At 41.5% G+C, this 24,559-nt stretch overlaps 1 protein-coding gene across 1 annotated transcript in view; it reads right to left on the reverse strand.

The window, feature by feature from the left end:
- Positions 1–24,559, reverse strand: part of CLSTN2 (calsyntenin 2) — a 339,273-nt gene that overhangs the window by 29,362 nt on the left and 285,352 nt on the right. The window contains exon 9 of the mRNA XM_081910366.1: positions 3,390–3,552. Coding sequence (XP_081766492.1) covers positions 3,390–3,552 — 163 coding nt within the window. The remainder of the gene's footprint in view (positions 1–3,389; positions 3,553–24,559) is intronic.

A 24,559-nucleotide genomic window follows, 5' to 3' on the forward strand; every position in this document is an offset into this window, starting at 1 on the left:
GCGGCAAAACCCGGAAGTAACGCGCTCTGTCACTTCTGGGTCGCCGCAGAGCGCAACCCGAAAATATTCATTCTGAAGCTACTTCAACCTGAGGTATGACTATTCTAATTCTAGCTTTGTTTGCATCCTCCTTCCTGCTAAGTGCTACAAGAACAACACTGAGATGGAGAAGGAGGAAGCTGCCACACAGAGTCATCTCCTGGACTGGATGCCAGAAGACAAGAAGGTGGGGCCTGCCTAAGGGAGCTAATGGATCGGCCTCCACTGAAGGCTGCAGATTCCTTTTCCTCCTCTTCCTTCTCTTGATAGTTTTTTCTCCCTCTCTGCAGTCTGCTCAGACTCTCCTCCATCTTCAAAGAACTCACCTCAGAATTAATTCCCCAGCTTCTTAAACCAACCTCTTGATAAAGCAGTTTCTAAGAACCAAAAGGAGCCAGGCTCCAGTCCATCCCACAAGGCTGCAAAAGATTAAATTTACTACCACTTGAGCGGGGGGTGGGGTGGGGGAGGATATTATGCATTGCCAAAGAAAAGAGGATCGGCATCGCCAAAAGAGGAGAAACAAGCTTGCATAAATATTGCACATGGTAATTTATATGAATAAATTTATATTAATATATTTTATGCAAATTTAGAAACAATCACTATCATACAAAAAAATAAAAAACAAACAAACCACATCTGACCAGCAGCAGCTTGTGTGGTGGGCACAATGGGGCTTCATTGCTTTCCTGGTTTCCGTGCATTGTTGCCCGTTACTGTGAACGGGGTGGGCTTGGCACATTAGGATTCAGAAGCAAAGAACTGGCTTCATCACAGTGCCTGCACCATGCTCCCTGCTGCATTGGTCCTCTCCTCTAGCATGGTCTGGGAAGGTGGAAGGGCAAGGCAGCCCCACCCATGCTGCATTACCAGCCACTACTATCTCTGACCATAGTTGGAAAGACATCAGTGTCTAGTGTGCTAGCTTTGCCAGCTGGCTAGGTGCTGCTAACTGTTGATGTGCAACCTCAAGTCTCCGACTCTCCCTGCTTACTGTTCTTCATCTTTAAACTGGGTTTTCTTTTAATAAGACATTTAAATTAGACCTTAAATGGGACACGGGTGGCGCTGTGGTCTAAACCACAGAGCCTAGGGCTTGCCGACCAGAAGGTTGACGGTTTGAATCCCTGTGATAGGGTGAGCTCCCATTGCTCGGTCCCTGCTCCTGCCCACCTAGCAATTCGAAAGCATGTCCAAGTGCAAGTAGATAAATAGGTACCGCCCCAGTGGGAAGGTAAACAGCATTTCCGTGTGCTGCTCTGGCTCGCCAGAAGCGGCTTAGTCATGCTGGCCACATGACCTGGAAGCTGTACACCGGCTCCCTCGGCCAGTAAAGCAAGATGAGTGCCGCAACCCCAGAGTCGGACACTGATCAGGGATACTGACCAGAAACATTTAAGATTTTGTGAAGTTAGCAGAACATAAGGAGTTTCTACAACAGACACATAACTAGTTCCTATAGTGGTGCTGGTGGTGTTTCCAGTTTGGTCAAAGAACTATGCCATCAGCAAATAAGCTTATTTTATGACAGTTACCCTCAATTTGGATTCCCTTGGCCTTTGCATTGCCTTGGAATGTCATACTCACAGCTAAAAGCTCAAATGACAGCACAAAGGGAAAGTGGGCCTCCCTACCTGCTCCAACAATTGATCTGAAATTTTCCACACTGGAAGTTATTAACCTTCGCTAAGAGCATCGAGCTCTGACTTCCCAAAGGCAGTCCATTCCCAAATTCTTCTTTTGCAGTAAGTTAAAAAGACAACCTTGAGGCAACCTGCTTCCAGGCAGTCAAAAGCTTTTCCCACATCAAAACAACAAACAGTACGTCTCTTTTCTTGCTCAAGTTATGTCCAATATTTTTGTCACACTGTTTGCAACCCACCCCCCTACTATAAATCCATTTTGGGCCAGATTACTGCATGAACACAGCACAGTGCTCAGTCTTTTTGCAAGGAGGGAAATTAAAGTACTTGCATCGTGATTAAGAAGCAAATTATGGAAATAATGCCAGAGAAAGGAAAAGGAGAAGTCTGTTTTCTTGCCAGCGTTGATGGACAGCCAGTTCATACAGCTGCAGTGGCATCAGGTTAGTGGGAAGGAAAATACAATGATTCCAGGTGGTGGTACTCAAAGGGATAGTTGTAACCAAAACTGTGAAAGCAGACTACAGGTGAGAGCCTAGTAAGTCTTATAAGGAACCTAGGGAGTCAGGCAAGGTAGGGAGCAAATGGTCCTCATCAGAATGACCAGTTGTTCCAACCAAAGAGCAGGTATGTGTTTTGAAGGTTTATAATCAATATGCCACGTTACTGGTTCCCCAGGTCGCCTGACATACCACTGAGTCAGCTGGGCTCTGGGTACCATAGACCTCTAGTTGCTCCTTCAGACCAGCTGCTTTAGTGGCACCCAAAAGGGCAGAAAACTAGATGACACTACCAGAGAATAGGGTTCCTTTTTAAAAAGTTAGCTTACTCAATACATTTATATGCTGCTTAATCGTTTGCATATCTAAGTGACATACATAAAAGAAGCCATTGAGAATAAAACATCAAATCAACCAAAAGAATAAACAAAACACCAAACTTTTGGCCAGTAGCTATATTGGTCAGGCAGTAAGGAGCTGGATTTGGAGCAACCCTATGTCACTTTACTACAGTGGTACCTCTGGTTCTGAACGAGATCTGTTCCGGAGGCCCGTTTGCAACATGAAAAGCGCGCAACCCACAGCAGTGCGTCTGCACACTCGCAGGTTGTGATTCACTGCTTCTGCGCATGCGTGTAATGTTATTTTGCGCTTCTGCTCATGTGTGAGCGGCGAAACCAGGAAGTAACCCTTTCCGGTACTTCCGGGTCGCGTGGGACATAACCTGAAAGAACGTAACATGAAGCGGACGTAACATGAGATATGACTGTATTCCAGCACAGCCCTCTCTTTAGATCTCTAGGGTGGAATCTACATACATTTTTTAAAAAAAAAAACATGCTGTGAAAATGTTTTAAAGTTTTGAAAAATACATTGAATTTGGCATTGCTCACCTTCACCATCTAGTGCCATATTTGTATATTGCACTTTACAACACATTTAAAACATTTCATTTGCAGCTATATAGGTGAGTCCTAACTCTATATCCCTATTTCCAGAAACTGTTTCTTTAAAAAAAAAACACAAATGAAATCATTGGCATTTCTGAGACCACATAAAGACTATGCTCAGTGTTGTTGTTCTGAAGCATAGTCCGCACACATACATACACGATAGGAGCTTGCTTTTGGTTAAAATTACTGAGGTTTTACTGTACAGTAGATGTCCTCAAATCTTAATTTACACATTTCAGTCTTCTACTTACCTTGCCAACAAGCGCCAACAGTAAGTTGCATTGCTATGTGTGATGGATGAATAGGCCAGTCATTCGTTACAAGGTAAGGTTCGTACGTTGTACCATCCATATACAAAGTAACTACTGGGAATTCAACATTTACGACATAGTAGTGCCATTCTTTATCACAAATCTAAACAAGAGAAGGAAAGGGGAGAAAATATACTTAGTACCTGTTTTTAATGCGCAGAGTCTTGCAACACCATCCAAAGGGTGATAACATTTTTGAACTTTGAAGAAAAGTATCAGTGATCTTGCGGCAGTTCATTCGCATGCATTTTAATACAGAACTGTGCTTTACTTCAAAGTTATTTCCCACATCAAACTTGTCCAAGCAAATGAAAAAGATATTCTGTCATTAAAAATAAAATAAAATAAAATGCAAAAGCATTTCAAAAGTCAATACCTCCCCCACACACTTAAAACTTTACTCTTATAGTAATTATACTATAATCAAATGCCAATTTCACTATCTTTTAGAAATAGAATGCAGCAATTGGGCTTAATAAACAGCTAGGACAACAGCTGCAAAAACCTGTAGGCATTCTTCCACTGTGTAGAACAGGCATGCATAGGAAAGGATACAGGCTCTGCCCATACCCACCTCTTCATTCAAACACTAGAACAGATACCCCAGACATACTGCCTTTCTTATTATTGACTCCAGCTGCAGAAGCTGAGGCTGAAAAGGCCAGAGACTCTCTTGGCTGTGAGTCCTGGAAGACCTGCAGCTCTGCCTTGAAGGCCTTTTCCAGCAGACCAGGGAGGGTGGAGCCCTGACTGACTCCAGCTGCAAAAGCTGAGGCTGAGTTGGGGTGCTGCTGCTGTTGGTTTTTTGTATCTTTCTGCGAGGCTTTGGTGTAATTTATCTTGAAAATGTTCAGTCTGTATTTTTTATGCTTAATTTATTGTTTATGACTATGTTTGTTATGTTGCAGTTATGTATTTTTACATGTTGTAAGCCATCTTGAGCAAGGTTTGAACTGTGGAAAGGTGGCATACAAATAAAATTATTTGCACACACACTTAGGCCTCACCTATATGTTTAATACAGCATCATACCACTTTATAAACAGTCATGACTTCTCCCAAAGAATTATTGGAGCTGCAGTTTTATACAGGTGGTGAGAGTTGTGCCAAGGCCCCTATCCCCCTCCCAGTTCCCAGAGTTGCTTAATAATCAACCTCCGAACAGCTTATATCACCTTTAACAAACTACAGTTCCCATAATTTTTTGGTGGAAAGTCAAGATTGTTTATAGTGGTATGATACTGCTTTAAATGCATGACGCAGACCTTATACATAATGCATAGAAAACTTAACACAACAGATCCACTGATGTCATTTTTGACCCTTGTAAATTTGTAGTTGGAATGCTTTGTTGTTTTTCCTATTCATGCATAGCTCTCCTTCACTTACCTACCCTACCTTATTCCTAGATTATTGTTTAAAACAAAGAACAAGGAAGAACAAGTAGAAGGAGGAGCTTTAAAAGGGGGAGAATATTATAATGGAACTACTGAAAATCACAGCCTAATTATTTTGAATACATTTATAAAATCCTTAAAAGCCCAGAAGAAGACCAACAGTACAATTATTATTATTCCCGGGGTTTTTTTCCAGCCAGAATTCGCTGGAACTCAATTCCAGCACCTCTCAGGTGGGGCACCATTGCCATTCTAAGAGAACAAGGGAGTGAGGACATGACAGGGAGTTCTAGCATGTCACTGATTGTTCCTTATCTTCTTGTTCTGCGTTACTGTGTTTTGGGTTTGGAATTAAAGAGAAGCTGTGAAGAGAGTTTACACAAGATTTTCATTAATTTTAAATACCTGTTTCTTCTTACACAAATCCTTTGGGTATCTTGTTCTACCTTCTAAAATTTACCACTATACGTTGCAGTGCCGGTTGGGGGCTGCACTACAGGCATTTGCTAAAATTAGCCCATAATAATCTATGGAACTAATGTGAAGAAGCTACTAGACTGTAGAGCATACCATCTGAAAATATATCCTTTGAGACCATAGTTTTGCTAAAAGAATTCTGGCAATCTAATGAGTTAATGCTGTTCTGCCCTTGCTTTTTCCGTTATTTATCAGATTCTCTCTTTGATTATCTAGCTCCAGTCTCTTTCTACTATCTTCTTTAACTGTTGAAATGAAAAACACCTCCTATTCAGCTCCTGCTGAGCATAACAGCATCCCTTCTCTCTCTGCTTTGTTGACTTCCCATCTGTTTTTCAGATCTTATCCAGCAACATATCTTTTCACAATTGCCTTTACCTTTACTTCTCTCTTCCACTGTTAATGTTTTTTCTCCCCACTATGCACCTGCAGTATTTAATTCTTTGAAGTACTGCAGTGTATAATTAAGGTTAAAAATACAGAGAAAATAAATTGCTGTATTTTTACTTTTTTTGATAAAACAGTTTCCATACAATGCCAGTTGCTGGCTACTGTATAAAATAACTGGCACAGTGGGGCTGATTTGTCTCCCTTGAACTCCTGCATTTAAATCATAGCAAAATGCATTGAAAATTATAGAACAATATCAGTGCAAAATTGCTCTTCAAATGAAAAGGAAGCTGCAAAATCAGCAAGTCTAGAATTCTGTGCTAAAGATCCACTAGATAAGAAAACCCCCAGCCTATACCAAATTTCCATACCACATGAACTGAAGTGCAAAGACTATTATCAATGACATGCAGAGCCATGGAAAATGAGAGGGAATCTACACTGAATAAGTAATTATTTTAGGTGCTCTGTGGCAAAGAAACATCACATATTCTTTTACTTGCCAGCTGTGAGATCGAAAAGTGTTTGAAGACATCCTTGGTCTTCTCTTTCTTGCACATGAAAGCAAATACACGACAATTTAAATTACTGCAAGACAATCGAGGACATCCTTACTGCAAAACCTATACCCTCAAAACTCTGGAAATCCTTAAACCAGGCATAATCATACATCGGGTGCGGGGATACTCTGGCCCTCCACACGTTGCCCTCCATCCCTGACCATTGGCCATGTTTACTAGGGCTGATGGGGATTTTAGTTCTGCAACATGTGGAGAGCCACCTGTCATACATCAAGCTCCACTTATTACAGTCATCACAAAGCCAAACATGTCTTGCTCTTATAGTAGTATATCTCCAAAGCTTTACTGCAAGGACAGTAATGAGTAATGGTGTCAATGCAGCATCTGCACGCCCCCCCCCCCAAGATGTTTCTATCCAAACAATTTGTGGGCACGGCTGCATAGGTCCTGCCCATCAGCAAAGGCCCGGCTTCTAATATTCTCCTTGCTGTCCTTTCAAGCTATTTGTTCCCAACAGCTCAGTGACATTGCAACCAGTAATACTTTTTGTACTTTGAGCCACTATTTACGATCAAGATGGTAATGGAAGAGAGTATAACACTCCATTTACAACAGAGTAATATCAATAGCAAGCACAGACCTCTGACTTGCCTGAATACTAATAGCTGCTTTATAGGCACCACCATGTGATTTTACCCCTTGGGGCCATGATCATGAATGAGTCCATTTCAGAAAATAGCAGTGTCTTGTGACACTGGGGGGGAGAGCTGTTATATGCTATTTCGTCTCCTTTAATGCATTTGGCACATTTCTGCATGCTCATGCAAACAGTGTGGAAGGTGAGGAAAATCTAAAGTGGCTTTGTTCTTAATGAGAAGCCATGATAACGGGCTCGCCTGCTTACTAAAATAAGCATCACACCTAATGACATAAACTCATTGTCTTAACTCAGTGCATTTACAGTATTTATTATGCAGCAGGGTGTACCCCAAGCAACCCATTTGCTTTGAATCCCCTCTAGACTTTGCAGTACAACACATCCACACTGCTCAAACATAAATCTTCAGCATTGGCGTAGAATTCCAATTGCTAAGCCTGTCTCTGCAGAATTTTGAGATGTCACCGTTGTGAAAAGTTGGTAAACATGCAGTTTAGCTTAGGCTCTGCATTTTTATTTAACTGCAAGAGAGCGAATAACACAAACAGCTAGGAAAATTTTCCTTTGATCCTTAGCTGGAGGGCTTTAGCATTATCCTCTCAGCCACAGCACCCAGATCAAACATTCTGCTCTACTACACAAGAGGTCACATGCTCTGTAAATCTGCTTCAGAGCCTGCCGCCAGAGAACGTCTTATATTGTAATGTACTTGAAGCAGCAGCAACAGTTGCATGTGTCAGTGACTGGAATAAGACTGAGAACTGTCAAGAAGAAAGTGGGTGGGTGAAAGACGGAGTCAGCAGCAAATTTGTGGATGCAAAGCATAGGTTCATTGCTGGTATTGAGAAGAGATTCCTGGCTGAGCTCTCACACCAGAGATTGCTGGGATAACAGGGAACTTGCCATTTGGGTGGTGGCAATGGAGGAAGATTGGGTTGGACAGAAAGCATTTCTGTGAGGAGGTACTAGCAAGGGATTAAGTGGAGTGGAACCAGGGATGGGTTTTTGCTAGTGTTCACTTGAACATGCAACCCTCCTGAATTTCCCCAGATGAGAGACAAAAGAGTTTGGGATGGGAGGATGTTTACTATTTGATGGGGTGGCCAGAAACTCTATCTTTTGTCTCTTTTCTTTCTTTTTGAAAGTTAACTAAAGGCAATCCAGTGCACTCAGCAGCCAAAGGCAGGTTGCTTTAAAAACCTCTTAAGAATGGTTCTGGGAAAGTAACTCCAATAGGCCTGTGGGGTCAGATATCATTGCTCCCTGTGCATTGTATTTTGAAAGAAGAAAAAGAAGAGTTTGGATTTGATATCCCGCTTTATCACTACCTGAAGGAGTCTCAAAGTGGCTAACATTCTCCTTTCCCTTCCTCCCCCACAACAAACACTCTGTGAGCTGAGTAGGGCTGAGAGACTTCAAAGAAGTGTGACTGGCCCAAGGTCACCCAGCAGCTGCATGTGGAGGAGCGGAGACGGGAACCCGGTTCACCAGATTACGAGTCTACCGCTCTTAACCACTACAGCACAATATATGCAATGGATTGCTTTTGTTTAACATTGTAAAACTAGAGGGAGGGGCATGGAAAAGCCACCCAGCCATCTCACTAAAACTCCTTCCCTGCCTTAGCCAACCCAAGTGTTGTATGTTTTGCACGAATTCTACAGAAATTTTCACTGTACAGTGGTGCCCCGCAAGACGAATGCCTTGCAAGACGAGAAACCCGCAAGACGAAAGGGTTTTTCGGTTTTTGCGTCGCTTTGCTAGACGATTTTCCCTATGGGCTTGCTTCGCAAGACGAAAGCCGATAGGCAAATCTCTGGGGACCTCTTTTAAATGCTGGCGGTGGGGAGCAAAGCCTTCTCCCCCCCCCCTCCGGACTTCAGATTGTTTGGGAGATGTCCTGTGCTTTTAAATGTGTGATGTGGAGAAGTCCAAGCAAATATGGCACCATTTTATCTTTAGCATGTTTTTGCTTGTTTCTTGGACATAGGACAGTTGTGTGTGTATTGGTGAACCCCTAGTTTCAGGAGAAGCAGGAACCTAAGGAGTCGAAGGAAAGAAGGGCATAGGCAGTAAGCTGATAGCCACTAAGAAAGTGAGGCTTAAGGAAAATACCCCACACATTCTTAGAAGAGGAGATATTCTGTGACATTGGCTTCAAAGGAAAACACTACTGGGTTGTTGGTTTTTGTGAGTGGGGTCCAAAAAAGTGGCCAGGAGCATAGGGATGGGGGAAGTCTGAAACTAATTGGAATTTTTCAGCCAAAGACACAGTTGCAAGCCCATTATTAGATGTAAATAATCATGATTGGGCAGGAGCGAAACATATTGAACATATTGAATCAGGCTTTATAAACTACAAATAATCCTTTTCAAAAGAGCTTTGTGAACAAGATTTGGCACTATTCCTTTTATGCAGATGACAAGCAGTTGAATGGATCAAACAGACAAAGATATTATATATATATATATATATATATATATATATATATATATATATATATATATATATAAAATATATATATTACATTAGAATATCCTACACAAGCTGCCTGTCATCTCCATGCCCCAGACAAACTACCACTTCTGAGGTAAATGATGCTCAAGATTTGAAACGACAGCTTCATCAGTATCTTCTCCAGACAGTTTTACATTCAAAGAATAGAAATGGCCTTTGAAAAGAAACTCAGCACAGGTGATACAGACTTATCATTTCAGAAATTCCTTAGACTCCAGAATTTAAATTGAATTTTTAAGCTTAAAAATATGTATGTTGTTCACCTGCCCCAGAAGTCGTATGAGAACTGCAACTATTCTTATTGTGAAATGAGTCATTGTGTGTGAGATTGATGAGTTTTGCATGGAGGTGAGCTGAAGGTGAGAACACAAAGGCATTCTGTCACTCCTAGAGTGGATTAAATGCCTCATTCCTCATGAATACAGGAATATTTTAGGGGAAAAATACATGAGCTTTTAGACTTTATTTCAGAAAAAAGGCAAAAATACAATTTCTTCATTCTTTTATTTTCTTCCTGGCCAACCTTTTCTATTAGAAAGCTCTTTCCAAAAACAGCATGTAAATGTAAATGCTGCTGGTGAATATTAAATGTCTCCAGAGGATGAGTACAGGGGGCCTAAACACTCAAGTGCCTACAGTTCATATGCTGATTTTACATTAGGTTTCCACGTCTCCATTTCATCTTGAAAAAGTGTCCATTTAAATATCACCCACTAGGCTTCACAGCAAACAACCCAAAGCATCATTTATTCAATGAATTAATAGTTTCATAATGGCTGCACAATACGAAATCCAGTGCAACAGTTGTGCTCGCAGAAGCCTATTGGCTGTGCAGCAGGTTGTGCAACAGGAAGTATTGGGGCTAAACAATCTGTTGCTTAAACAACCACAATAACTTACACAAGCCATTCTGCTAGCACAGCTAAGGAACTTTAACAGTGCCATATTGAATCTCCCACTGATTAGGGCACAAAGAAACTGGGATGAATTTCTTGGAACTTTGAAGTGTCAGGCATAGCCCTATTGGCTTTAGCCCAAACGTAGCAGAGTTTTCCTGCACAGCGAAGAAGCTAGTTGCGGCAGTAATGACTAGTCAGCTAGACTCAGAATAACTATTTACAGGATTTATTAAAAAGGAGAAAATAAAACCAGCAGAGTTTCTGCATACAAATAAAAGCAAAATAAATCCTCTCTTTCTCTCTCTCTCAAAACCATACACAGCACTTCTACTCCTAACACACCTCAGATCAAACTGAGCTAGCAATCCCTAGTTAAGAGTTGAATGCTGGTCCTTAACCAATCAGAGTAAGCAGTTTCTAGGTCAAGCTGACCTGGGCTTTCTGCCAAGAGTAAATTGACACTGCCTTGAGTTAATTGTTTGAGGCCAGAATCTGCAAGTTTCCCATGAGAATCAATTAACAGAAACTGAACACCCCGTCACAGATTCTGCTGGACAATTAACATCAAATACACCTATGTAGAAGATCATTTTTCCAGCAAACCTAAACCCTTGCACATTCGCTTGTTCTTTACCTTTGCCAATGGTTTAGTTAACACATCTGCTACATTTTCTTCACTTGATACATAAGTACAGGTGATTATATTGTCTTGTACACAGCAACGCACATTTTGGTATTTTACAGAGATATGTTTAGAACGTGATTTGAAACCCTCTGTTTTACTTAAAGTTATACAAGCTTGATTATCAATGTAAACTTGTACTGGTTCTCCACAATTTACATTTAAATCTGCTAACAAATGCTTGAAATAAATCACCTCGTTGCACAATTCACTCAATGCGGCGTACTCTGATTCCGTTGATGACACACTTACAACGTCTTGCTTGCGTGACCGCCAGCTGATTAAAGCTCCACCGACCATTATGACCAGTCCTGTGACAGATTTTCTATCCGGCAAATTTCCCCAGTCACTATCACAGAAGCAACTCAACATTTCATCCTCTGAAGAATTTAATTGTAACATATAGCCAATTGTCTGTTTGAGATACCTCAGAACTTGTTTTACCCCTTTCCAGGCATTTAGTGTGGGTTTTGAGACCAATCTACTTAATATGCCTACTGCATAACTAATATCAGGTCTGGACCACTGTGCTAGATACAATAAACTTCCAATTACAGAGTGATATACATCAGGATGTTCAAATTCAGGACTCTCATCTGTATGAAGTGTTTTTATGAAACCTGGATCCATAGGCACCACTGCCCCTTTGCAATCCTGCATTCTGTATGTAGTCAGTAGTTGTTTAATTTTGTTCTGCTGACTAATTAGGCAGCTGCCATCTTGGGCCCAGCACACTTCCAACCCTAGATATGTCCTAACCGGGCCTAAGTCTTTCACTTTGAACTTACTGGACAATTGTTTGGCAAACCTATTAGTTTGTTTATCTGTTTTGCAGGCATACAATACATCATCTACATAGATCAGACAAAACTCTTGATCACTGCCTGTACCACGTACATAAACACAATTGTCAGCTGTACTCTGCTTGAAACCAAATGACACTAAGGCCTCATGGAAACATTTGTTCCAAGATCTTGCAGCCTGTTTGAGACCATATAGAGCGGTTCGGCTAGATACAGGTCTTCTGATATTGATGCATGTAAATATGCAGTCTGGATATCAAAATGGTTTAACAGGAGTTTTCTCTTTGCTCCAAGCGTTAGAATCAGCCTTACACTGTCCCCCTTAGCAGTAGGGGAAAAAGTCTCGTCATAATCTTTTCCAGGCCTCTGAGAGTATCCTTGTGCCACTAAACGAGCTTTGTATTTGTACTCTCCTGTCACCAGAGGTTTAAGTTTGTACACCCACCTGCAGCCTACAATCTTTGCCCCCTCAGGCGCTGCTACTGGTGTAAAAACCTTGTGCTCATTCAGAGAGGACATCTCTTCCTCCATTGCCTGTTTCCAGCACTCTGCCTCCTTTTTTGCTAACTTTAACACCTCCTGAAAACTCTTGGGTTCTGCAATCACACTAAAAACATTTGCAGTATCAGGAGAAAAACGCACTGGAGGCACTCCTTTGTTTTGTCTTTTAGATCTTCTGGGAGAAAAATTTTCTTCTGACCCACTTTCCTCTTCAGAACTATGACCTCTCTTTTGTTGCTTAGCAACTGGTCTCTGGCTAATTCCACTTTCTTGAGAGCTCTTAGCTGAACTTTCCTCCCCCTCAGACTCTGACTCCCTGTGTCTACCTTCAGAGTCATGAAGCTCCTGGGAAGGTTCAAACCAAACCTCAGTATTGGCATGTAGTCTCTCCCAGCCACTATGTTCACAAAAACTGGCATTCCTGGAGATCACAATGCCATTTGTCCCTTCAGCAAAGCGGAAACCTTTTCCCAGCTCCTGATAACCCACAAACACTAACTGTTTGGTCTTAGGATCTCCCTTCTTTCTCATTTGTTTTGGAATTAATACCCAGGCTTTTGATCCAAACACATGCAAATGGTCAATTTTGGGTTTTTTCTGAAACAATTTAAAGTACGGGGTTGTACCTATTGTTTGATGAAAGAGCCTGTTTTGGAGATAACACGCGGTGAGCATGCTCTCCCCCCAATAAGACATGGGCAAATCAGCATCATCAAGCATGGCAAACATCATATCTTGCAAAGATCTGTTTTTTCGCTCTGCAACGCCATTCTCCTCTGGGGAAAAAGCGTTTGTTTTTCTATGCCCAATGCCACGCTTCTGTAACCAATCTCTAAAGGCATTTGACATAAATTCGCCACCTCTGTCCGTCTGAATCCTTTTAAGTTTAGTGGACAGAAATCTTTCCACAGATGCCACCCAGCCTTTAAACTTAGTGAACACGTCACCCTTGTTCTTCATGGGAAAAACCCAAGAATAACGTGTGGCGTCATCCACAATTGTTAGTGAAAAACGCGATCCACCCCTGCTTACAGGAAATGGACCAATTACGTCCATGTGAACCAGCTGTAGCGGTGACTCACTAACTCTGTCACTTCTGGGGTAAGAGACTCTGTGGGTTTTAACCTTTTTACAAACATTACAATCAAGGTACTTGTTACAACTCTTTAAATCACCCCCATCAGCCAATTCAGACATTTTTAGTACACTTTTCCAGCCAGCATGCCCCATTCTCCTATGCAATAAGTGCACACAGTTGTCATGTATAGCTTTGTTATTCACTGCAGGCTGAGATTTACTGTCTACTGCTGCAACTTGAGATCCTGCTTTAAGCCAAAACAAGCCTCCCTCTGACTTAGCAGTGCCTAAAATCTCACCAGCCTTCTTAATAATGCAACTGTCTCCTTCAAAATACACTTTAAACCCAGCTTTTAGCAAACAATCTACAGACATCAGATTGCTCCTTAATGAAGGCACATAAAGTAAATTTTGCAGGCATTCACGAAGACAAGGAACAAAAACTGCACCCCCTGAAATCACTTCGGAAGTACTTCCGTCTGCTAGAGCCACCTGGCTGCGCTGTGCTGAGTTCTTGGAAACAAACAAGTCATCTGAGTTTACGATGTGGCGAGATGCTCCCGAATCGACCACCCAGACCGCTTGTTTCTCATCAGCAATCTTGACCTCGGCGGTCACCAGCTGAGCCGACTGTCTTCGTTTGAAGAATTTCTTTTTCCACTGCTGCTGCTGATCTCGTCTCTGCTCCTGCACCAGCAACTGAGACTTGACCAACTCCGCACATTGTCGTTTTAGATGCGCTGAGGACCCACATCGGAAACAACGCCTAACAGCAAACGCTGACTCCTCACCGGTACGCTGCTTTTGCTTCACCTCTGGCACGGCATGAGAACTCCTTCCAAACCGCCCGCCTGTAGAATCCTCTGCAGCCAACGACCTTTCTTGCCTCTTCTGCCATTCTTCAATCAAACGCCCAGTAACATAACTGACTGATAAATCACGCTCCTGTATGCCTTCTAGAGACAAAACTAAATTATCCCAGCTTTCCGGGAGAGAACTCAAAATAATAGCCACCTTCTCCTGCTGGTCTAACGCACAGTCTCTTTCCTGTAGCGCAGTAAACTTTAACTGTAAACTGTGTAGGTGTTCCTGCATTGTAACCCCAGGCTGTAACATTGCCTTGTACAATGCCTTGCGAATGAACAGCTTAGAGACCGCTGTCTCACGCACATGGAGTTCTTTAAGTGCTTGCCACACACCTCTAGCTGTCTTGATTCCCCTCACATACGGCAACTGGGAATCTTCCAGCCCCAAGACAATTGTGGCCCTTGCTCTTTGGTCTTTATCGAGGTCTTCATCATCAGGCTTCGCAGGAAACTTACTCACCACTTGCCAGAGACGATCCCTCTGCAGCACTGCCTGCATGCGTTCCGACCACAGCAAGTAATTGGAGTCATTCAGACGCTCAAAAGCCATCTGAACTGGTTGTGAGGCCATCTTGAGAGCGATGTCCCTGGAACCCGGAACCAGCTACTCACGACCACTGAGAGAGAAAACAGGAACCACAGCACCCAGCACTCACACGCTGCAGCTGTTGTCCTTCTGTCCGCTGCGTCACCAGCTCACCACGGTCAGGAACCAGCCAGGAACAACAACTTCTGGAACTACTGGAACCAACACCGTTGATGCTGACACCACCACAACTCAGGCTGGCAGCACAATACCCATAACCTCTTGGAACTTTGAAGTGTCAGGCATAGCCCTATTGGCTTTAGCCCAAACGTAGCAGAGTTTTCCTGCACAGCGAAGAAGCTAGTTGCGGCAGTAATGACTAGTCAGCTAGACTCAGAATAACTATTTACAGGATTTATTAAAAAGGAGAAAATAAAACCAGCAGAGTTTCTGCATACAAATAAAAGCAAAATAAATCCTCTCTTTCTCTCTCTCTCAAAACCATACACAGCACTTCTACTCCTAACACACCTCAGATCAAACTGAGCTAGCAATCCCTAGTTAAGAGTTGAATGCTGGTCGTTAACCAATCAGAGTAAGCAGTTTCTAGGTCAAGCTGACCTGGGCTTTCTGCCAAGAGTAAATTGACACTGCCTTGAGTTAATTGTTTGAAGCCAGAATCTGCAAGTTTCCCATGAGAATCAATTAACAGAAACTGAACAGAATTGACAAGGGCAAACTATTTATTGGGAAATGTAGCTTTTGAAAGGTGGCATCACGTGGGTCATAGCAAGATTTTTGTTATCTTTGTGAAGGCTGAGCTAATGTTTAGAGGAGGATTCCAAAGAAAGTAATTAACCCGTGTAGGAAAATCTGTGTGGTGTTGTTTTAGAACCAGTATTTACCTGTTCTTGTAGCGAAACATTGCCAGAGCTTTCTGGCTTTATCGAACTAGACAGTTGCTTTCTGGGATACACTCATGGTGACATGTAAATTCTCTTTGATCTTGTCGTACACGTGCAAGAGAAACCCATTCATCTTAGAGAATGTGTTAAGTGCAAGGACTTGGAGAAAAGTGAAACCATTATGACAAGGAAATTCAGTTTGATAGCAGTGGCAAACCACTCTGAAATAGTAAATGGAAGTCTATATTTATGTAAAAGAAAACCATGCATTTGAGACTGGGACAATGGCTTTGGGTAGTACTGTAAATATCCTCCTGCCTCCCTTAATGGAAATGGCCTAGAAGTCATTTCAGCAATAGTTTTGTCTAGGGGAAAATAAAATTTATTGGATATTGGTACATGGATTGTTTATTCTAAGTAAACTGTAAATATATAAACAGCTAACTATGTATACCCAAGTATCACCTAATATGTATATTTTTGTTTGTTTCTTAACTTGTCAGTTTATCTTCTTTTTCAATAAGATCTGTAGGGTACCTATATCTTTTTTCTGAGGACCAGAAGAGTTTTGCCTGACAAACTTGTTGAACAATCAAGGGAGCTACACAAGCAGCTTGATGTCCTATAACATCTGACATCTCTCTCCAGCCTTGAAAATGGGACACCCATGAGAGAGTTTGAGGGAAGGACAGAAAGACAGCTAGAATCAGTACTGTAGTTTGATTTCAAAAATAGGCAGAAGTTGCAAGATTAGCTGCAGGGGTCCACACAATTTCTGTGGGACATCTTAAGGCATGTTCTGAAGGCCGATGACACATTGCTGTAGCTAAGCAAGTCTGCATCTAGTTAGTATCTGTCTGAAAACACCCATGCACACTGCTTTGAGCCCCATGATGGAAGGGGGCGAAGTAGGGTACAAATGTACTCATTAAAAGATGCATAATGAGAAATTTTGTAGCCTGGCATACAAAATTGTATTTTGTGTTTATATTTGTAATTAAAACAGATACTACAAACACTGTAAAATGCTAATGCTATCTAATCCAAATACAAATGAGTTATATGGCATTGCTCCTGGACTTTACACCATTTGTGGAGGTGTAGAATATGCAACGGGGACACAGGTGGCGCTGTGGGTTAAAGCCTCAGCGCCTAGGACTTGCCGATCGAAAGGTCGGCGGTTCGAATCCCTGCTGCGGAGTGCACTCCCGCTGCTCGGTCCCAGCGCCTGCCAACCTAGCAGTTCGAAAGCACCTCCGGGTGCAAGTAGATAAATAGGGACCGCTTACCAGCGGGAAGGTAAACGGCGTTTCCGTGTGCAGCTCTAGCTCGCCAGAGCAGCGATGTCACGCTGGCCATGTGACCCGGAAGTGTCTCCGGACAGCGCTGGCCCCTGGCCTCTTAAGTGAGATGGGCGCACAACCCCAGAGTCTGTCAAGACTGGCCCGTACGGGCAGGGGTACCTTTACCTTTTAGAATATGCAACAATACCTGAAAGACAATAGCTTGGCTTCTCTGTAATATCTTAGAAGTCATTTTATCTTACTTCCTTCACAACATTTTGTTGCAGATCTTTGCTATAATTTTGCAAGTTAGATATCTGAACTGCTATCTGAAAGTAAAAGCTTCTATCAGAGTCCAATAAAAAAAACAACAAAAAAACAAGCATGCATGTTTAGGGGAAAGTGAGTCCCAATGACTTATACTGCAATGGTCACTGCTAAAATTAGTAGTTATTCCCCCACTTAGCTCCTATAAACATTTGAGCATGCTTTTGGTTTCTCTGACAGCCATCTAACTTCAATGATAAAGACTGTAGGCTTTTTTTGTCTGAGAGAAGAAATAAAAAAAGATCCAGTAAACTCAAGCCACTTCAATTAAAGGAATATGAATTGAAAGATGGCACATTCTTTTTTATTTTCATGGTTTTCCTTGCAATAAAGAACACAGTCGCCTGTTCTTCCCACACATCAAACCAACCACTTGAATTTAGCTTGTGTAACAAGGGTTTGTGTTTGATCACACAGTCTCTTTGAGCAAGATTGTATATAGTGACAGCTGGTGGTGACTAGTAAAAGGAATAGGCAGATTGCTTTGCTTTGGTCCAGTACTCCTATACTTAGGAGATGGCAATAGCAATACTGTCCCAAACACTAACTGCTGAGAGGTTCAATTCTCCTGTGATGCAGTCTGTTCTCGTCCTAGACTAAGTACTGGAAATGTGCCACTCTTGCTGTTTCTACTTTTGGTTTGGGTAGATATCCCAATTTTCAGTTTCTCATTTTTCCAATCTCAAGGGGATTTCTCCACATTTCCTTTAGGTAGAATATAGTCTAGTAAATATATGGAAAGTATGAATCACAGTTGTATTAAGTCACAGAACTCCCAAAGATAAAAAAAGAAGCTATATTGAGTAGGCACCATGCTCTGAGTGGGAAATTAATGGAAAATATAAAAGCATTTGGACAAAGGCCATTTAGAATCAACCAGTAACAGTTTGGCAAATTATTCTGTGACTATGTCATAGACACCAGTTCTCATTCAGTTCATGATTTTTTTAAAAAAGACCAATGAAGATTTACCAGCATTTTACTGCAAATTTGTCCAAAAAAATTTGAAAAGGGATTTTGCCTAATACAATGCAATTTTGAATATGCTTTTCACTAAAATTTAGCCTAATATATGCATTTTTGTATACATTACTTAGAACTGTGTCACAAAATGAAGATATTTGCAAATTTTGAAGGCAGGCTATGTTTCAGTTCATATATTGCTTTGGAAAGTGCAAAATAGGTAGGTTCACCTTTTAATATGAACTGAATTGAATTTTTTTCCTATTCCTTATGGATGGATAATCACAGTTTTTATACAAAGTTTTTATACAAAGGTCCAATTGCAATTATTAAAACTCTGGAACCTCTGGCTCTAGAAGTGATGGTTAGGAAAAGTTGGTACTGCATCTGTTTTTATGAATATTAATATTACTCCTTAGTCTGCAATATTCTTTCATGCCTTTTGCTGGGCTGATTTAGAAGAGTTTCTAATTGAAACGGAGGGCATGTTTTCCCAGGCCCCGTTAGTGGTAGCAGGAATTTCTTATGCCCAGACAGGGCGGGTATCAAGTATCTTAATAGTGATGAGAAGGGTTTATGCAACAGAAATTGTGTGAGCTAGATAGATAGATAGATGTGAAGCCTAGAATATGTGCCTGTCCCTTTCACACTTTGAGTCAGGTAGAAAGTGAAGGAGAGGTCCAGAGGTCTTTGCTGATTCTTAAAGCAGGAAAAGAAGGGGATGGTATGCTATAACACTCCTGATTTCATTCAGATACTGGCAAAGCAGGTATGTAGGTTGGCAGCTGGATCATGTGGCCAAGTTGTGCATTTCTGGAAAGCCAATTTATAATGTTGATCACACAGGTTAGGTGGGAGCAGGCACGGGGAACCCTGAATGTGGTGCCACCTGTTCCATAATTTTCACTCCTGTCTTACATCATGACCTTCAATTTCTTAGCTGGCTAGCAGAAGGACGGTTCTTCTGCCTGTGCCATCTCCAAGGGCTTAACCCAGCATTAAAGAGAGCCATGTTTGACTGGAAAAAGAAGATTCATTTGAATTTTGAAATTGTATTTTAAACTGGGTCTAACAAGAATCAAGATTAGAGCTGTCTTGCAATCTCACTAGAACAAAAGTGACTCTTAGATAGATAGATATGACATCACAAATTGCATTACTCAAGTAGTGGATGAATCTTCTTTGTGTCACCTTTCCTGTTTGCATAGCACAGGAAATCCAAGTGTGATTATTCTTTTATATTCTTTTAATGCATGTTCCCAATACAGTGGCACCTCAGATTAAGAATTTATTTCGTTCTGGAGGTCTGTTCTTAACCTGAATCTGTTCTTAACCTGAAGGAACACTTTAGCTAATGGGGCCTCCTGCTGCCGCTGCTGCGCAATTTCTGTTCTCATCCTGAAGCAAAGTTCTTAACCCGAGGTAATATGTCTGGGTTAGCAGAGTCTGTAACCTGAAGCGTATGTAACCCGAGGTACCACTGTAGTTCATTGATTTATTCCTGCTCACACAATTCCATGCAAGTTTTCTTGGAAGTCAGTCCCATTGTATTCAACAGAGTTAACTTCCAGTAAAGTACGCACAGGGTTACACCTCAGTCTGGGTTTACTTTGAAAATGCTCATCATAATAATAAATAAATATTCAGCTTATGAAACAAAAAAGGGTACAAGTGTTGTTTCCCTTCTGTGCATGCGAACTTAAATAGGGCAATTTGCTATTCTCACTAAGCTCCTGGGTGATCACAGTACCTGCCAGCAGCAGCAGCAGCAGCAATATGGGCAGAAGCAGTATCCAGGGGCAGTCCAAGGTCAGGGTCCAAGTAATCAGAGTACAAAACAAGGTGTCAGGTGAGAGGCAAGGTCCAGAGCCATAAGGTGCTTCCAGACTGTCAGTATTTTCAGGTGGGATTCAATCACATAGTGGCAAATTCAGGTTGTACCATTAAGGCTGGAATCTGGAACTCTTGCAAACCAATTCCACTTCCCCCCAATCCTGCATTTTTTTGTGGTAAGGAAAATGATAGAAAATGCAGTGAAAAGTCTGGGATAACACCTGCTTGATGCAGCACCGTCTAATCTCCCCACAAACAAATTAGGGTGAATGCTCATTAAAGAGCCCGTGTGCTCTAATCTCTCTAGAAAAGAAGTCAGGCTGGATTTTCATTACACAGGTTGTCTGGAAGCGCTTACAGTATTGCCTAAAATAGCTGCTTCGTATGCTAAAGGATTTGGTGGCAAATCAGTGCTGTCTTCTGCATAGGATGGGTTCTCGTTGTATGGCATTCAGTCACAGCGTTAGTGTCTAAATGGTTTCATGATTATTGGTTGGCAAAATGAGAACACATGAAAAGTGAAAACAAGACCCAAATGTAAATATTTAAATACTGAAAAAATAAAACAAATGAAAAGGCTTCCCAATGGGTGCCTATTCCTGATTCTGCTTTAGCACTTGAAATCTAAAGCAGTAAAAGACTAACAAAGTTCACCAAAGAGTTCTGACTGATCTCCAGAGGCACTGGCTTTATCTCTAAGAACTTGTATGAAGAGAAATAAATACAACAAGAGAGATATCTTAAATAAAATAGCTCAAGAGGCAGGACTACCTGCTGAGGGCAACTTCAATGGAAACTAGTGCTGTTCTGGAGCATTTTCAGTCGACAGCTTCAGCAGCAGCAGGAGGAATATGGGCAAAGCTTATGAAACCAAAATTTCAATGGGAACGGCATTTGCAATACAATTTTTTTAAAGGACTTGGCAGAATGGGGTGTCAGGGGAAAAAACCCACCAATAGCAGAAATTACTATTTCCCCTTGCTTCATATGATTCATGGTATCCAGAACAATGTGTTCATTTAATGTCAATTTGTTGAACAGGCAATATCTGGTAAAGGGAGAAAGTACTTTGAATGTGGGCATTAAAGTTTCAGCACAAAGAGGACCTGTACACTACAATGCTTTATTACTACCCCCCCAATCATGTGAATTTATAAGCATTATGTTTACAACTCCAGAGAGCACAACAAAAGAACTAGCAAACTAGCAAGTTCTTGGGGAGCAGGCAATTCAGACAGCAGCAGGTATGGTGGTGGTGGGAGCGGAAGCAACAGTAGCAACAAGAGGGCAGCACTTCCTTTTTTGCCTCTAGTGGTAAAAAGGGATGTGCCACCCCATGTACACACCACGCAATAACATAGAGTTTTGCCCTAACCTTACTTGGGTTGGAGAGCTTCTGTGACCCTGGACAGGCAAGTTCAGGACTGCATCTGAGGTGCTTGAGCCTACGGAGCAAGGAAGCTGTGGAATTCCTGAACTTGCTTCTTCAGCTTCACAAAAGCTAGGAAGCTTTCAAAATACTCTATTCTGGTCCTGAGGACTTGGCGGGGTGGGGAGATGAAATTTTGATAGGGCATTAGTAAGCTAACAGAAAGCAGAAGCGCGTTTTGTAAATAATGAAAACAAAACTAAGTTCAGATCAACTGTAGCTTATACTATGTTAAGTCTTCAAGATATGTTAAAGTTCACATTGGAAGCTAAATTTAAGCCTAAAATAGGAACCGGACTAGGTATTTCTTTCTATATTCAGATTCAGGTCAGGTGAGCAAATTCATAATTGCGCTGTATTCCATACAGAGAGATAATCTTTAAAACAAGTTGTCATTTAATTTACTCTTCTTAAGCTGTCTGAACTCAGCAAATACCCCTTGGGATTTCCCCCCCTGCTCACATCATCACTATAAGGTTTATAATAATAATAATAAAGATTCATTATTTAAGTAATATTGATTGCCCAAATATTTTCTTTTTGATGATATACTAAGTTAATACATATTTAAGTAGGTCATTGAGCCATGCATTATTCAGCCAAGAATTTGCAAAAGGCACTGAAATGGCCTTTGCACCTGCAATGTAATACTTATGTAAAATGCATAGCCTACTAAAAAGTAATAGCCATATGCAAAACAGGCTTATTGTCAGCAGCAATTTAATGTTTTTATTTTGATATGCATTTTTTTATAGCTGACCCACAGCAATTAAAAATTCTGCAGATACCACCATTCAGGTTTCTTTTCTTTTAGGTTGTTTTTTAAGCTTGTCCAAACTGAGTGGCAACGGTCAATTCCTAAGCAAAAATAAAACAGAAATGTAATTGACATACAGAGTATGCACCTTTATGACACATAGAATAGGGCTGGGGAATTTTTACCAGCCTAAGGCTGAATTCCCATGCAATGAGTGACCTGTTATGGGTGAGAGCCTGATAAGTCTCATAAGCAGGAGTGGTTAGTAGGGTGGCATAGTGCCAAGAAGCCCACCTCCCAATGTTGACATTGCCTACTGGCACTAGTAAGCTTGGAGGACCATAGGCAAGATGGCGGGAGTATTAGATTAGCCCCACCAGCCTGTCCTACTCATCCTGGTGTGTCACAGTGATGCTGCTACCAGGAGGCCAGATCCTCACCACTTCTCCAGGAGCTGCAGGAGCTCAGAAGGAGCCAAGAAAGCAGGACACAGCAAGGCAGGCACCTGACGGCCCTTATCAGAATGAGAGGTTGTTCAGACTCCAGTACCAGTGTAAAAATTATTTTATTCAACAATGATAAGGTCAAGACTTATTTGTAAAAAAGCCAGGCAGAAGCCGGCATAGTTGATTTGACAGTCTTTTGAATGTCTATGAGGGGGTGGGTTTAGAAGGAGGGCGCTATTTTCCTTTAGATATCTTAATATTGGAACTTTTATTTCCAAGCTATCATCATTTGAGCCTATTCTGGCATTCATAGCTCCCATTAGGCAAAATGGCGATCCGGGGTACTTAATTTGTAGGGAGTAAAGGAAACTGTGAAATTTACGCCATTGTGCATTGCTTTGTAATGATTTGTTGGGTCTTTGGACTGTAATAAAGATTGATTGATAATTCAACAAAATGTATAGACCATTTGATTATTATTTTTTAAGTCACTAAGGTTTAATATAAAATATATTTTCAAGGTTTACCGCACAGGCAGGGAACTTTTTTCAAACTGAGGCAGAGAGCCTACCAGAGGCTGCATTCTACTGGTGGGTGGGGACAGGGATAAACAGGGATGCATCAATGGTTGTAACTCTCAACAGGCGGTATTCCAGCCACACAAAAGCCAGAGGTTTCTTTACCAATGACAAACATCTCTCTCCAGCCAAGGTGTCAAAAGGCATTATTTTAGTTTAGCCAGGCAAAAGCACCTGCATGAGTATGGAGCAAAGAGAGGAGTATGGTCAGGGGAGTGAGATGGGGTCTGGAGAAAGTGCCAAGGTGTGTGTGTGTATTTGGTGCAACTTTTTAAAATATATATATTTAAAAATTGAGGTGTGTCAGCAATGTTGGGTCCTGCAAAATGCTTAGGACTAGGGTGACCATATGTCCGGATTTTCCCAGACATTACTGGTAATTCAAAGGTGGAATTGACCTCCAGGGGGATTTACGAAAGGGGCACTTTGTCCTGCATCTTAGGCAAACAATTTATGGGGGTTTCCTAGAAACAACTCAACAACTTTCCGGGTATACTGGTTTTTACTTTTTGAAATATGGTAACCCTACTTAGGCCTCACCATTTGATATCAGGCCTGAATTTATTGCAGTGTGAACTCTATTACACCAGAGATTTACATCACACAGGCTTGCTTTTAAAAAAATAATATCAATTTTATTCCTAGCCCTTCAAGCTTGCCATTATGGATTCCTTCTCCATTTAGGAAAGTGTGAAGTGTATATTAGGTAGGTCCACCTTTAAATGCAAATTAAATCAAATCTCTCCCTTCCTGCATCCGTACCCAGGATATACATATTACACACTGCTCTGTTGTCCCAACCTTTCTATTAAATCATTTGGAGGTACAGTAAACCTCCTCGAAGAAAATAGGCTTTTTAAAAATGCCAAGCGTGGAGAGAAAGAATGCCTATCCTATTCCTTCCGTATAACACAAGATCTCAAGGCTTGCCTGCCAATTAGGCAGTAGTCCATTAAAAAAGAAATAGTCCTTCCCACTTCTGAAAGGCACCAGCATCTCTGAACAAACTTGTCTCAACTGGGGATGTGCAAACAGGTTGTTTGTTACAGCTCTGGCTCCTCCCGTAAAAAGTGGTTTCTATGAGAATTGGCTTCTCTCTCTTTCTCTCTCTTATCCTTCTACCCAAGCAGGATTAACCACCTAATCCTATGCATTACTCAGAAGAAAACCTGATGAATTCAATCAAATGCATTCCCCAGTGTTTAGGATTGCAGCCTAAGCACTGGATTCTTACCATGTTCGCTAAAAAAAACCCAGTGTAATTTCTTTCAGTG

The sequence above is a fragment of the Podarcis melisellensis genome (genome assembly GCF_964234715.1).
Source record: "Podarcis melisellensis genome assembly, chromosome: 5".
Taxonomy (NCBI): Eukaryota; Metazoa; Chordata; class Lepidosauria; order Squamata; family Lacertidae; genus Podarcis; species Podarcis melisellensis.